This window comes from Mytilus californianus, unplaced genomic scaffold, assembly GCF_021869535.1.
Source record: "Mytilus californianus isolate M0D057914Y unplaced genomic scaffold, xbMytCali1.0.p SCAF_14, whole genome shotgun sequence".
Classification (NCBI taxonomy): domain Eukaryota; kingdom Metazoa; phylum Mollusca; class Bivalvia; order Mytilida; family Mytilidae; genus Mytilus; species Mytilus californianus.
Genome location: NW_026262626.1, coordinates 37,750,634 through 37,767,526, shown reverse-complemented (window position 1 = coordinate 37,767,526; position 16,893 = coordinate 37,750,634). Strand labels below are relative to the sequence as shown.

The 16,893-nt window shown below is 30.7% G+C and overlaps 1 protein-coding gene across 1 annotated transcript in view; it reads left to right on the top strand.

The window, feature by feature from the left end:
* Positions 1-16,025, top strand: part of LOC127724486 (zinc finger protein aebp2-like) — a 46,558-nt gene extending 30,533 nt beyond the window's left edge. Inside the window, exons 5-6 of the mRNA XM_052231468.1 lie at positions 4,958-5,025; positions 7,453-16,025. Coding sequence (XP_052087428.1) covers positions 4,958-5,025; positions 7,453-7,600 — 216 coding nt within the window. The 3' untranslated portion in view covers positions 7,601-16,025. The remainder of the gene's footprint in view (positions 1-4,957; positions 5,026-7,452) is intronic.
* The last annotated feature ends 868 nt before the right edge of the window (positions 16,026-16,893 follow it).

Sequence of the window (16,893 nt, the reverse complement as noted above, 5' to 3'; positions counted from 1 at the left end):
AATCATGGCCAGAATTTCACAGTATGCCACTCAGCTCAGTCTTAGTCATGCTACAGAGTTCAGTGATTCACTTACACTGTCAGTTCTATATCAAAATAAGTCACTACATTAAATCACAACTTAGAACAAGTTATTTTTTAGCACATTGAGTGGATTCATCTGTTCATTAACATGCATGTATGGTCTCATTATGTAGCATAACTAGTGACTAAGTCATGAAATAAATTCTAAGCAATCCAAAGTGCATCTCAAATCAGTTATATGCTAGTAATGTACAAAACACAGACAAGACTTGCATAGATCTGTTAGTCGATGAACATAGTTTACAAAATAGACTTATTCCTTACTATTACAAAACACACCCTGTCTCTTTAATAAATAAAATACAAGTTAAATAATTTTTCGTGGCATATTATTCGTAAGTTTGACTAAATTCTCCAAGAAAATCAAATTTTCATAGAACATGTATACACTAGCATGTACACACCACAACATTTCATAGTACCAGTACACTAAGTGTGTGTATAGTGTTCGAATGATACTACATATAGAGAAGATAAGTGACTTTTAATGGTACATGTTTAATATACTGAAGTCTGTGAGTATTGGAGGTCCATGTTAAAACTTAGATATTTGTCTATAGTTGACTCGCTGTTGACTTCTAGTTTCGTTTGGTTATTTGTGTCGTTGGGTTTCTGTCTCCTTGACATATGTACCCCAAATCTCTTTTTATCACATCAATTGATGTCATACATGATAAGTCACAGCTCAGTTAGTTTGAACATGTGTTGAAAACAAGGTATCCTGTAGACACTGAATAATTATAATATGCATGGTGTAGTGATATGAGGTTATATATAGAAACTATCCACCGGTGACATCTGTCTGTCTGTCTGTCCATTTGTTTGTCGGTTAAAACATCTTGTAAGTTTAATTCATCCTATGCAATCACTGACCTTGACATCATTTTCATGGTTTTGGTTGGTTTCAATGGTCAGTGTTAAGTTTTAGTGTTTTTGTCTGTTTCTCAGATATTATTAGCAATAGGTCAACTATATTTGTTATTTGATGTATGAATTGTTTGTAAACTAGATATCCTTTGTTTTCTGTGTGCAGTACAGAAATTTTATACATTAGGCTCACTGACATGTGAAATCCAAATTTATTTATAGTTAGTTGTAAAAAGTTAAAACTTATAAAACTTGTGGATTGTGAATGAAAACTGGAAGGAAACTGTGCTACACATGATTTTTTCACTATTTTCAATGGAAACAGAATTACATAATAGTTTACGCATAGAATTTTCACAATAAAGTGAATAGTCTAGCTGATGTTTTGGAGATAATAATTTCCATAATTGAAAATAATTCCAGATCTATCAATTACTATGCTGGAAACCATAACATTTAGTTTTTTTATAGACATGGGATTATCGCTCATTTAAAAAAAAAAATTTTTTAAATTCACCTGTCAAACAAAAAACAAAGGAAATCCCATTCACTCTACTTGATTTTTCACCAGTTTCAATAGAAACCCAGACATTTCAATGAATTTTCGGTAAATGACACTCATGTTTTATTAAGTTTTCCATGGTTTGCCTGGATTTTCATTGATTTACTGGAAGCTGATAAGGTGAAGCAGACGACATCTGTAACCAAATTTTCCAAATATAAATATCATTACATGTGACACAGTTTTGATGCTTCCAAATGTTTTGTGTGGTTTTTGTCTCAATATAAATATCATTACATGTGACACAGTTTTGAGGCTTCCAAATGTTTTGTGTGGTTTTTGTCTCAATATAAATACATTACATGTGACACAGTTTTGAGGCTTCCAAATGTTTTGTGTGGTTTTTGTCTCAATATAAATATCATTACATGTGACACAGTTTTGATGCTTCCAAATGTTTTGTGTGGTTTTTGTCTCAATATAAATACATTACATGTGACACAGTTTTTGATGCTTCCAAATGTTTTGTGTGGTTTTTGTCTCAATATAAATATCATTACATGTGACACAGTTTTGAGGCTTCCAAATGTTTTGTGTGGTTTTTGTCTCAATATAAATACATTACATGTGACACAGTTTTTGATGCTTCCAAATGTTTTGTGTGGTTTTCGACTCAGTAGGTTTGAATTTCAAGCATAGTGCTAGTGTACGGGTCATGTGTGGGTGAGAAATAGTTTTAGAGTGAGGTAGGGTTCAATAAATATAGTTCTATATGAAATAAATTCCTTCAAGTAAAAGGGGGCCCTGATATAAGTTTATTCCAGAAATTTGTTACATTAGGCTCTGAAATTGGTATCTCATCAGAACTATATAGGATAGTCTAGATGGGGAGGCCATTTTTCTCTATTCCTTACTTTTTTGCACCATTATTTTCTATTCTTTTCAATGTGATTGAAGACATTGACCACCCACTATTGTCCTTGCATAGATTGTTTTTGTTTTAACATGGATAGCCTATTTCATTAATCCAGTAACATCATTAGAAAAACTGTTTTTTACTGATAAATTTGAAAAATGCATTTTTATCTGATAATCTGTGGAATCAAAGTCAAAATTCAAGCAGAAACCAGCAGGATCTCTACAGAATCCTGCCCCTCAGTTGCATATCACTATTGAAATCTAGATAAGATGTTATCAGTGCATCAATATGGATGAAATATTCTGTACTGAAAATACTTAATATTTTTTTTTTTTTTTCAACAATGTAGAATCTGCATCTGTGATAATAGTTTTCAAATTTGAAAAGAAAAGAAAATTCACTGAGATGACACCAGCCATTGTTGCGTTTTTCAATTTTGTTAAAAGAAATAAAGACATATATATAACTGAAATAAAAAAACGGGCTGACAACAAAATACTCACAGGTGGTCTTATCACAATGTATAAACAAGAGTTTTATGGAAAAGAAATCGGTGAAGAATTAAACAAGTTTAAGTAAACTTCTGGTTTACATGGGGAAGGGGTGTTTGAAGGGTGAGGATGTATATGAGACAACTATCGCAAGATTCACTAAGAATATTAATTATATTAAAGTATTGGTGGTTTTATTGCTGTGCCTCATCTAGACAGTTACCAAAAGGTCTTCAGTGATGAACTCACAGACTCTCATCTTGCAAGCCCTTATAGTCGATTGACTCCCTCTTTCATTAACTTCTATTAGCATCCTGCATGGTGACTTTAGTACTACTTTTTGATATTGGAGGTCAGAAGTGTCAAATGTTCTTCAGGATATGACAAAAAAGGAGATATGGGGATTTTAAAATAACCGTTTGATGCCTGACTGCAAAGTACATCCTTACCCTCAGATATAGGGTATATGTCAATGAGACAGCAACCCTACAACACAAAAAAATTAAGACATCAAGCTAGGTGTCTATAAAATATGTCAAACTCTAAATTATATGAAATCGAATACATTTATAAGGGCCCATCACATGACAAAAAAATGTTGAGAATGATAAATGACAATGGCTCCTAGGTTGAAGCACTGCTTTAATTTAGATTGTGAATGTGATTAATTTTCTTTCAATATTTCACACTTTGTTCTAAGTCACATAGATGAGTCATGCTTGCTACTTGCATATTTTTTCAAAAAGAATGTGTGATGTCAAAAGACTGCATTTCGCAGCTGTTCATTTTGAAAAGCATTATTTTAGATAATTTTACAGATTTTATTGTTTTTTAACACCGTTCAATTACATGCCTTCATGCAGTGATCCAAAGCATTGCACTGAAAGCCCAGCATGCGATCATTCTGGAATATAAGTCTCATCTACTGGAATGGAATTGCCATTTGTTACCGAATGTTATTATGTGTATTCAGGGTTTATAAACCTGTGTATTGAGAATCAAGGCTTAATACAATTGAAATGGAAAGTAATAAAATTGTGAATGAAAGGGAGTGTTAAACATAACTCCAATTAAGTGAAAGAGTATTAGAAGTATTGTATTGTTGTCTGTTGTCATTGGGTACAGCAGAAACTGTACACCTGTTCACTGATTTCCCACCAGTTCTATTATATATATAATTATTGTCACAATACTAATTTGCCAATTTCTTCTGGTGCAGTTTGGTCAAGTAGTGAATAAGTTTAGCTCAATGGATGTGACAGGTAACGAATTTGCAATGTGATAAAAACATTCTTACAATCAAATTCCAATGATTCTGTTAAAAGAAATAAATTCAATCTGCACCTAAATAAATGTGAATAATTGGTATTGTTAATGTGTAAGGCAAATAAGATGAGTAATCAAAACAAAAAATATGAATAAGTTATTGAATTTAATATTATTTTTTACTTTAGATATATATACCTGTGTTTTTGTTTCATGCTGACTTTAAGATAGGACTTTAGAATAATTTGAACAAGAATGATCACTTCTATGAACATTGGTTAACATGTGTGCAGTTATTATGTAAATTTTACAAAAACGCATTGATATAATTACTTGTATCGTTTGTTCAGAATATCTATAGTGTTACACTGCCTTATTCTGTCTGCTCTTCATCCAATTGATAAAGACAGGAAGAAAAGAAAATATCATCCACTAGACAGCCCTAAAATTCCAACAAAGGACTTTATTATCATATAACAAAAGACATCTGTCATTTTTAAAACTCCCTCCCTTTTGTTTTATGTAAAGTAACATTAAACATGCATTAAACTTTAATCCTTCTTATATTGAATCTCTCAGTCAGTTTTAGGGATAATAGAGCTTCCATTTTCCATTGCTTACATGGGGAAAGAAGGATATACATGAATTTCTTATAAACATGATAAAAACATGTACCTGTTAGAAGTCTTGAAACACTACATATGCCATTGTACATGTTTATTATGATTTTTAACTGCTTTTCTTTGTGCAATTTAAAGATGACATTAAAAAGCATTTTAGAGAGAAAAAAAAAGAAGTTTTTTTATTGGTTAATGGTTGTTTATTTTAGGTAATAGCCAGAAGAACAGAAGACAGTTGTAAAGCGAAGGTTTTGTTACAATGGACACCCAGGAATGTGTAAGTTGTTTGTTAATTAAGATGAAGGTTCAGATGATATATTTAGTAGATGAATAATTAAACAAAATATCAAGAAATTATTTAATTACTGAGGAACATGAAATGTATTTTTTTATGCCCCCACCACTAAGCTGATGGTACATTAGTGTATATTGAAGCTTATAGATGAAATTGAAGTTTATTTGTGGTTGGCCAACTTTTGGCAGAGTTATGGCCCTTGGCAAATTAATGCTATTCTGCAGATCTGGGACTAATTTATGGTACACAGTACAAACATTAGGGCTGTTCCTTAAAAACATACATGTGACCCAAGGAACAGGTGCAATTAGTTTTGAAATTTGGGCCTTCAGACTTAACATTAAATTTTTAAAAAAGTGACAAATCACAGAAAATTATTACATGTCATTCAGTAATACATTTTACATTAGAAGGTTTTCCTACATTTCAGACTTATTCAATTACAGAAAAAGATTGTTATGTAATTTGTCTTATGATATAAGGACAACATAAGAACACCATTGGTTTACTTAAGAAAACTGAAAAATTTACCACCTACTAAAATTGTATCTATGTCTGAATGTCTATCATTCATTTAAATCTGAAAACTTTTTCACTGTACATATATAAAAGAGAGGAGGAAGAGATACCATAGGAATATCTAAACTCAATAAGTCAAGGAAAAATTGACAACATCATGGCAAACGACTAAAAACAAACAATAGACAAACAACTGTATAAAAAACGCAACATAGAAAACTAAAGACTGAGCATCATTAACCCAACCAGAAACTGAGCGTGATCTCAGGTGCTCTCTAAGGGTAAGAAAATCCTGCTCCACATGGTGTAGTAAAAATAAGATTTGGTATGATTGCCAATGAGACAACTCTCCACCAGGGACTAAAATGATGTAACGTAAGCAACTATAGATTACCTACAGCCTTTATATTGAGCAAAACCCATACAACATAGCAAGCACTAAAAGGCTCTGACATGGGACAGGCACACACAGAATATGCTTTTTTCCACTGACAGTATCATAAACTGAATTACCTACTTGTATGTAAATGCTGGATACTTTAACATTCTTATTGTTTTATACGACCGCAAAAAAATTTTGCGGTCGTATATTGGTATGACGTTGGCGTTGTTGTCGTCGTCCAAAGACACATTGGTTATCACACTCTAACTTTAGTTTAAGTGAATGGATCTCTAAGAAATTTCACCATAAGGTTTAATACCACAAAAGGAAGGTTGGGATTGATTTAGGGGGTTATGGTACCAACAGTTAAGGAATTAGGGGCAAAAAAGGGGCCAAAAATAAGCTCTTTTGTAACTTCCAGACAATAACTTGTGTGTTAGTGTATGGATCTCTCTGACATTGTAACACAAGGTTCCATATCACAAAGGGAATGCTGGGATTGATTTTGGGGGTAATTGCCTCAAAATTTTAGGAATGAGGGGCCAAAAAAGGGGCCAAAAACAAGCATTTTTCTAGTTTCATGATAATAACTTGTGTGTAAGTGTATGGATCTTTCTGAAATTGTACTGCAAGGTTCCATATCACAAAGGGAAAGCTGGAATTGAGTTTGGGGGTAATTACCCAAAAGTTTAGGAATAAGGGGCCAAAAATAAGCATTTTTCTAGTTTCCAGACAATAACTTGTGTTCAAGTGTATGGATCTCTCTAAAATTGTACTGCAAGGTACCATACTACAAAGGGAAGGCTGGGATTGATTTTGGGGGTAATTGCCTCAAAATTTTAGGAATTACAAATGTAGGGGCCAAAAAGGGGGAAAAAACAAGCATTTTTCTAGTTTCATGACAATAACTTGTGTGTAAGTGTATGGATCTTTATGAAATTGTACTACAAGGTTCCATATCACAAAGGGAAAGCTGGGTTTGAGTTTGGGGGTAATTGCCCTAAACGATTAGGAATTTGGGGCCAAAAAGGGGCCTAAAAACGCATTTTTCTAGTTTCCAGACAATAACTTGTGTTCAAGTGTATGGATCTCTCTGAAATTGTACTGCAAGGTACCATACCACAAAGGGAAGGCTGGGATTGAGTTTGGGGGTGATGAATCATAAGGGGGTTCAAAAAATTGGGGGGAGGGATTTTTTTTTCCTTTTGTTTTCTTTAAAATTTTCCATTTTAAATTGGTTATTTCTGATTTATATATAAAAGCAAATAATAATGATATGGTTTGAATAGGTAAATTAAAAATTTTAAGTTCTTAGACCACATTCATTCTGTGTCAGAAACCTATGCTGTGTCAAATATTTAATCACAATCCAAATTCCGTGCTGTATCAAGCTTGAATGTTGTGTCCATACTTGCCCCAACTGTTCAGGGTTCGACCTCTGTGGTCGTACCAAGCTGCGCCCAGCGGAGCATTTTATTCTTCATTTTTTTGGTTTCTTTTATTTTCAGAATTCCAGACTCCTGGGTATCAGAAAAAGAAGCCAAGTCTTTATCAACATGTGTCATTCCACTCAGAAAACTACCTCGTGACACGGTCACGGCGTTACATCCATCCTTGTTTAGTCAGCATCGCTACAGAAGACATAGGCGGAAATGACGACCTTCATCTTCATCATCAACAAAGAGAAGAAGATATTTTAGTAATCATTATTTTGACCAAGTATTTTAGATTCCGTTGAATCTCAGGGATAAAAGTTGATCATTGAAGGCTGAAGATGCTGTTCAAAATATGTTCTCATTCACGTCATACGTGTGATTTATAGCTTGAATGTTTAAACAAGTCCTTTTCAAATTTCCACTAAAAAATGCACATACTTTCCGAAGATATTTGCAACATAGCATATTTTATGTTTATAATAACACTTATGATACCAATTTTACTACACCAACTGGCAAAACGTGAAAAATTTGGGGCTCTGGACTATTATTTTTGGTTTGTTTAATGTATTTTTGCACCACATTCTCTATAACTAGACACACTTTTTCTTGCAGAGTAAATATGCCAATCCTGAGCTGAACCACCCATGTTCAGCTTAAATTTGGTAGCTAAATGTTTGAAATGTTTCAAAGGGGTTTAACATTTTAGCTTTAAAAATGATAATTAGTTTGTTTTCAAAAAAATTTATTGTTACTGCAAGCTTATCTCTCACCTGAGATCAAATGTTCATGTATTGCTCTATTACATTGCATTTATGTTGGGAAATCTGAAAGGACATTGATAATCATTCAAGCTTAAGAAAGGTGCAATAGAAACTGTACAAAAATGATCAAATCACTCAGGCACAATGGATAAATTTGAAAATTGTCTCAAAATTCCTCATATCTAATGTATATTACCTCCCTTGGGAGTCACAGTTATTTCCCTTGAAATTTTATATTCTGATGATATTGGTTGATGATTTCCATATTGTCACAATTGCTGCAAAAAAAGATTTGTTTGTTTATTTTTTTGCTTTATACTGTGTATATTATTATTTTTGCTATTGTTTTAAAAAATTGTAAAAAGACTGAAATTTAAGTTATTAAATTTCATTAGTAGAGGTAGAATTGATTAATTTGTGTGCTTGTACACAAAATGTATTCCAGTCAGTCAGTTTCATGAAATGAAATGACCAAAATTGAATTATGTGTGCAGTAAAAAATTTAAACCATGACATTTTTTTAACATCACTAGTTTATGTAGTGCCTTACACAGTGTATGTCACAGTAGAAAAATTATGTTTCTTAGATAAAGATATACAATCTAATTGAAATCATTTTATGTACACATTTTTTTTCACATAGACAAGTTTTATGTTCATTGTAGACAAAGTTAAAAGGTCTTGTGCAAATTATTTTTTTTTGTAAGCGTATTTATTTTTCTAAATTTCACAAAGATAATCTAAATTAAAAAAATAAAAATTGATAATTTCAGAACGATTGCATTGCTTATCTTCCCTTGAAATTTCTGTTGATGGCATAAATTTGCTTTGGACAATTCCAAAAATATTATTAAATTCTTTTACAAAATTCAGTACTTAAAATTTAGCAATTAAACATGCTGTGTCTCTTGTACAGCTATGGCACACATTTTAGTGGTAGCAGTGTGGTAATTAAACATGCTGTGTCTCTCGTACAGCTATGGCACACATTTTAGTGGTAGCAGTGTGGGGTTTGTTATTCCTGCTTATGACACATTTTTGAGCTTCTTTCTCATTAAAATCATCACAACCTTTTGCAATAATAATAGCAAAAAATTCTGATTTCACAGTTGTCTGTTTATATTGTAATTGGATAATGACATGTTTTGTAGTGATTTTATTGTTAAAGTGGGAAAAAAACTTCCTTAATAAGGATTTTTTTCTTTTCATAATTTAATGAATTGATAATTTGGAACTATTGGAAATTTGATCATGTTTTGAACATAAAATCTGATTTTTGAATTAACAAATCCAGAATTTATTTGTGACTCTTATAAAAAAAAAGTTTACTTCAATTGTGGTTATGTTACAGTACATAGTCAGTTATTATTTTCCATATAAATTTGTTTATACTTTTTCATTTTGTTTTAAACTAATTTTTAACTTGTCATATATACTCTTTTTTTAACTGTAAATAAACTATTTTTAGTCTAAAATCATAAAATTTACTCCTCATAATATTTTGCTGCTGATTTCTCATCTAAGTAAAAGCTTACCTTTAATTTTGAAGAGTACAATGAAATGTTTGACCTTTACCCCCTTTTTTGGGGTTTTGTTTTGATACGACTGTTCTTTAGTAATCATCATACAAATTACTATATGATTATAATACAGTACACAGAAGGTGGATTCAGTCAAAAATCACCGTTGTTGGTGTTGATTGATTCACTTTGAAACAGCGTGATTGTTGGTGATTTGAGATGATAACACACTGATTTGCAAACAATAGCATAAATATTATGACTTAGAAACCATAGCATAAATATTACCCATGGAATATACAGAGATATTTTTTAAAGTGCATAATCCACAATCACCATAATTCACTGTGAAAATTCACCACCAAGAGTGATTTTTTAATTAAAGGCTGTTCCATTTGAACATACATGGTACCCAAGGAAGGTACTTTTAAAATGATGTACAATTTATAGAGTCAAATTTATAATTTCACTTTCATTTTTCACTGTACTTGACATCCATCTGTAGTGGATATTTCAAAATGCCTTCCTGGGTCCCATGTATGTTTTAATGGACCTGCTCTAACTCACCCTTTGTGTACTATAGTAGAGTTTTGTTCAGGTAGAATTCCCGTTTATACAGATTTCATTGTATCATAACAATTATCGTAAATTTTACAATCCCTCTTTTCAGAGGTTGTCTTTGCCTCAAGACGAGGTTGTAGTTTGTTTGCATTTCCTGACTGGCCATTGAAAATTTGATTTGAGTCATTTAAAAAAGTGGGAGGGGGAATTATAAAGAGAAATATAATGGAAACATGCAATATTAAACAATATGACTCAACTTTATTTTTGTCCTCAGTTAAGATCACCTAGTTCGACAAGGGACTATTCTATTAGAAATAGTTATTGAGCCTTATAAGGGAGGAATTACTATTTGACCTATATTTAAGATCAAAGACATTTTAATGTCTAGTCATATTGATATTTAAGTGCAATTATATAGTTTTCATTAATTTTTGTCTTAATCAGCAGATTTTATAAATATTCTGACAAGTTAATTGTACATATAACCATTGACAAATGAATTTAAGTCAATTTATTTTAAATATGGAATACATCATAGATAATGCACAATTATTTATTTAAATTAGCTAATAAGCATTTTGTAATATGCTTTGGTTTTTCATTAGAATTCATACAAAATGTCAGCATAGAGCTTTCACCTTTAGAAGGTGTAAATTATTTCCAGTCTGATTATTTTGAGACATAACAAAAGACCAATTTTGGTGTATATCCATTTTGTAAATGGGTCCAAAGGTCGGTTACCTGTGAATCACTGAATGTCTACTCGATTCTGTGAAATATGAAATGGAAACAGTCAGTCCACTGGTTCCTGTTAGTTGTTAATAAGAACAGGTAACTGCCAGCCATTTTTTTGTGTGAATAACAACCATGCAAAATTTTCCATATTTTAAAAAATTTATAGCTAAATAATATGTTGTCAAAGTGCAATATAGCATAACTTTCATCCACCCATAGGAATTGCTTCATACTACATATTTTCTTGTATGCTCAATGCTTGAACATAAGAAAAAATTTTATGAACAAAACTTAACATGATTTTTCTCCCCTTTTGAATATGTTTTATAGATTTTTTTAGGCAAATACATATAAAGGTTGTGGCACATCTGCTGAGTTCAAGCTTTGCCACCAATATGCTTTCTCAGATAATGAAACAGGTTAAAATCAAGTTTATATCTTTCCTACCTCATTAGGCTGTTGTTCATTTAACTTGCACTGCCTTGTAACAGTGTATTGTCAAATATCTCATATTAATTTACAAACATACCATACATCCAGTATACCTGATGTGAATTGGAGAATTTCTATGGAATGAGAACTATTCACTTACCAAAATGGATTTGAAATTGCTATAAAGTAGGACATTTAAAGTGCCTTCAGAATATACTTGCACTATGCTCAACTTGGCCAGTAAGAGAAGACTTGCTGGAATTCATTTTATTATTGAATGATATTATGGTACAGACAATTATTTGGTTTGCTGTATAAAAAATAATATTGTACTATAGATGCATGACAACTTCTTTAATCAATTGATAAAAACATTTATGGATAGCAAAATTTGCTTATAATTGGTGTGTATTTTTTTTGTTTTTGTTTTTTAAACTAAATCGATATCAGAATGAAAGCATTATGTTGCTGAAAAATTGTAACATAGCTAGATTTGAATCAGAATTTTGGAATCAGAAAGTACATGTGTAATATTTAACCTAAAATAAGGTGAATTCCAGTAAGTTTTTACGGTAATACAGGTGTTATAAGCTAATGACAAACTTCACAAACTTTTGATCTCTCCAATAAAGGTACATTTTGATAAAAATTATTAATAACTAATGTATGGTCTTATCTCACATAATATCTATTTTGTTTTTATAAAAAAAAAGTTTTGTATTAGTCATTTATGTTTATCATCTATTTTGTATTTCTACAGCAGATACTTTAAATGTGTTACAACGTTTTCTTGCAACTGTCACAGTCAGTTCAATTATAAAATTTACTGATGGTATTTAGACAATTGTAAGATATTGAAATCCAATGATACAGCTTGATTCAGATAAACTTACTTAAAATTTTCTAAACAACTTTGTTTCTCAACCCTTTGAATTTTTAAAAGTTTTTAACCTTCAAATTTTTTTTAGTAGAATTGACCAGTTGCAATGAAAAGGTTAAAACAAGAAGTGTTTCTGGAGTAAGCATCACCTTCAATTGCCTGTAAAATGTGATGTCATGGTAAACTTGCATTTTGTATCATGTTTGTGTTTTTTAAAATAAGTATTTAATGAGTTTGCATATAAATGGTCTGAAAATATGTAATTAATGTTCATAACTTAATGAATTGATTGTCTAAATTTTATCAGAATTTCACATCAGTTAGATAAAGTTACAAAAAAGTCTTTTTTACTATATTGACAATTTTCATTGTGTAATTGGAAGTGGTGCTTGAAATACATAATTAAATCTCAAAGAGTCAACATTAACATATCTTTAATTTTGTGTACACATGCTTTAATATTATGTATAATACTATAATGCACTGTAACTTCCATTATTATTATAAAAACATACTAGTAATTGAACAGTAAAATAAGAAATGTGATATTTTTTGTGATGAATTTATATTATAACATTACCAAATAAGCTATGACCCATGCTATTTGAATAGTGCTAGAACTTAATTTAAGGGAGGTAAATCTGGGTAAAGAGAGAACTTTATCACTTATGCGTTTGTAATAGTCTCTTTCATCTATGATATTTAAGCATTCTTTGAAACTATCAGTTTAAATGTTTCAACCAACCAAGTCCTTTTCTTCTATCAAAGATTAGTAATTTTTTTATCACAGACCTCTTGATTGTCAGTTGGAAATATCCTGATTGGGCATCTTAGTTTTCTGGCATTACTTCCAATTGTTAGATAGAATCTTGATTCTAAAAACTGATGCAGTATTTTTTGAAGGTTGGTGAAAGTGGCGTTAAACACCAGCAATCAACCAATCAATGTATTTTTTGTCTACATCTAGACAGAATGTTTTGAAATTTGGCTCAAATCCTGAGCTCTAAAAGAAAGGCTTCAATTTGATGTTTGGTGCCTGCTCATCCAAAACTAAATTTTTATTGTTTGGGATCTGTTATAGCAAGATTGTCCTATTTAAGCTTTTAGGACTTGGATCACTAAAATTACCACATTTTAGAATTATTTTTAACACTGGTTAGAATGTTAGAAAACAGTTACAAATAGTATATGAATCCCCAAGAAATTTGATTTCCAAATGAGAAAACAGTATTGGAAAACAAAATACTTCAAAAAATTTTAAAGATATTTACAAGAAAATGCAACTTACTGATTTTGAAGAGAGCTCAAGTGTAAATAGTCCATGCTCGGAAAACTAGCCAAAAAATTATGCAGGGTCATATCACAAAACAAGCAAACTCAGGGTGAAACAACATCAAAATGGTAGATTTTATAATGCCATCTAAAGTACATGTCATGTGTGTCAACGTTGCCAGTATTGTCATCAACATCGTCATCCACATTATCAACGTTGTTACCTATATCATACATACCGGTAAATCACGTGTGTGCATGTAATTTTGTGAATCAATATGTGTGTTTTGATAATATTTATGTGGACATTTATAGTGATCTTAAGAATTGTAGCAAAAATGTCATGAATGAAATATTTACATCGTATATTATTGCTATAGAAATGTTATACACAGTAGCCAAATATGTGTGCTGTGTTGGATAGAAGTTGATATTATGTGTTAATATTATTAGGACATGTTTTCATTTCTTTGAAGAAAAGATAAAATCTTGAAAATTATGTGAAAAAAAAAGAAAATTAAGAAATGAAGCCAACAAATTTCTGTATCATCTTTTGACCACAGCATCAGGAGCTATTTTCAAAGATATTCTTGAAAGTCATGAACAGTTCATTAAAACCTTGAAGAGCTGTAATATTCATAAGATTGATATCACATTTCTAAGCTGAAATTTTACATATTTAAAGTGATGATATTTATTGTTTACAGTTGTGATTTGGTGTTTTTGCACATAACAAACAACTGTTTACAGAAGATAGGATGATGTTTTATTTTATGTCAAGTTCTATCCAGCACTGTCAGTTTACACCATGTTTGAAAATACCATTGACAATTAAGATCAACATGACTTGATTGTACTATTGGCAACATGTTTGTACTTTTCACAAAGTTTTGAGAACAAGCTTCTATTTGTATTTATTGTGAGGTCAATCAATTAGACAATAGATGCTCTCCTTTGTGACTTCAGGGACGATTTGATGAAATGATTATGACACTCACTGATAGCTTTGGTGAAATTATTACCACACTCACACTGATCTGAAATTCATCAAATGATTACATTTCAATGGTATTTTTAGATGCAATATAAGAGCCCGGTAATTATGTTCATTTTACACATGGCGAGAAAAAGTGGTAGTGATTATTACATAATGTATATATTTTCCATTTGGAGTGAAGAGTTCAAGTGTTTTGCTATTTTCCATTAGTCTGAAGTTTAAATGTGAACCCTTAGATGCATGATAAAATTATGAAGAAAATACATTGTATATACAAAAAAGTAAATGATGTAAAATTGAAAATATGAATTTAAAGTGGAGTACGGTTTAGTTCTATTTTTCACTGATTGCAATGCAAATTAAGTAAAATGAACCAAATGAAGTGTGACACAGAAATTAATTATGTGTTTAATTAGAATGTAAGTCAGGGTTTCTATGTATCTACCAGGCAGTGCTTACATTTGTGTGAATGCTAATTAATAATTACAATTGTACATATATACAATATTTATTGACAACAATTTTGACTATTTATTTTTTAATATTACGAAGCTCAAGCTAATGGTAGATATTTTGTATTATATAGACATATACAATTAGTGCAAAACTTTGACATTGAATGAAGCAGCGATAAACAGTATTTATTTAGCTGCAATAGATTGATGTCATATACCGGTACACAAATATCAAAAAAGATCTGATTTCTTATTTCATGTAACAGTAATTTTTTTGTGATTTTTCTTATATTTAAGAAAAAATGAGTTGAAAGGATTAATTTCTTTTGACAACAATATCAAAGCGACAATACTGCAGTAAATCTTAGATACACAACTGATGTATAATTTATAGTTTGATAACTAGACTATTGACTATTTGGCACTTGTTTGACTTTGAATAGCTGTGAATGATTGAAAATTCTGTACAAAGTATGTAATAAAACAGTTATTAAATGTTATATACACATGAGATATTAGAGCTTGTTACGATTGGGGTGAAATGACTGGGAGTTCAAGTAAAATTTCAGAGTCATTATCATATAAATGATGTGTTGAACTGAGCCAGTGAAATGTCATGATGAGAAATCTAAGAGCTTAAAGAATGTTTTTTGTGTAGAGACAAGATCTACTTCTTGGCAAATAATCTATTTCCAATTACGAATTATTCTATGTTACCTTTTTTTTTCTTGTTTATTTAAGTTGCTATCCAGTTTTGTGAAAAAGTGCAATGCATTTAAATCCATATACTTGTCTAGATTATCTTGCCCTGTTTTGTAAAAAAAATTACAAATTCATACATAGGTTTTAAGAAATTTTTGTGGAGTTGTTAATATTTTCAAACTTCAAATACCTTAAATTTTGATCTGCTTAGACTTCATGCTTCTCAGATCAGCACTTTCACATCAGGGCTATTCCATTAAAATGTATGTAGGAGGGTAGGAAGGGACTTTCAAAATATCCCTACAACCAAGAACCATTTTTTTAGATAATTTTGCATAATGGTAATAGACGCATACTGAAAAAAGACCCATGACCCACATTCAATAATTAAACTTTCCTTCCTACCCTCCCACATGCATTTTAATGGAATAGCCCTCATGATATTTTGATGTTTTTCTATTGTACAAGATTGATTGCTGTACAATATTATAACTTTGTTAATATTGTATTTAGTTTGTATATATAGGTAAAATAAGGCTGTGTGAAGTTTTTGCTGTTGTCTGTTGTTAGGTATTTTGTTAAGTAGGTCACAGCAATCAAATTTTATTCAGTCAGCTTGTTAGTTATTATCTTTTCACTAAAGTATTCCTAGTTCAATGATCTGATTGGTTTTGTTTGTTGTTGATTGAACAAATTTGTTTTTTGGATTATTCTCTTATTTTATTTCAAAATTACTTTTTGGTAAAACATTTATATGGTGCTTCTGATTTGTAGAATTCTATATTGTAGATGTAATCTTTAAGAAATCTGTCAGAGCAGATTTTTTTTATCTGTTCTTATCAAAAGCTCTTCTTAGTCAATTTAAGTAGATGATAAAGGCTTGAAAGCCAAGTCAAATTTAGAACATTTACTGAGAATACTTTTTAAAGTGAATTTATCCGTAAAATTGATGTGTACAATTTTAATATTCTCTGACTTGGCTTTTGTGCATCAGTTTCATCGAGATAATTGGGTAATAAGAGCATAAATTATTAAGTTTTTGATATATTTATTACATTTTCTGTTTGTGACCATTGCAAAGGTAAATTCTAGTGTCAGAGGCATTTCATGTGGTTGTTTTTCTTGATAAGCTTTAAATTCAAAAGATATATTTCTGTTGTAAAGTTTGAGAGAAAGTTGTAAGATATAATTT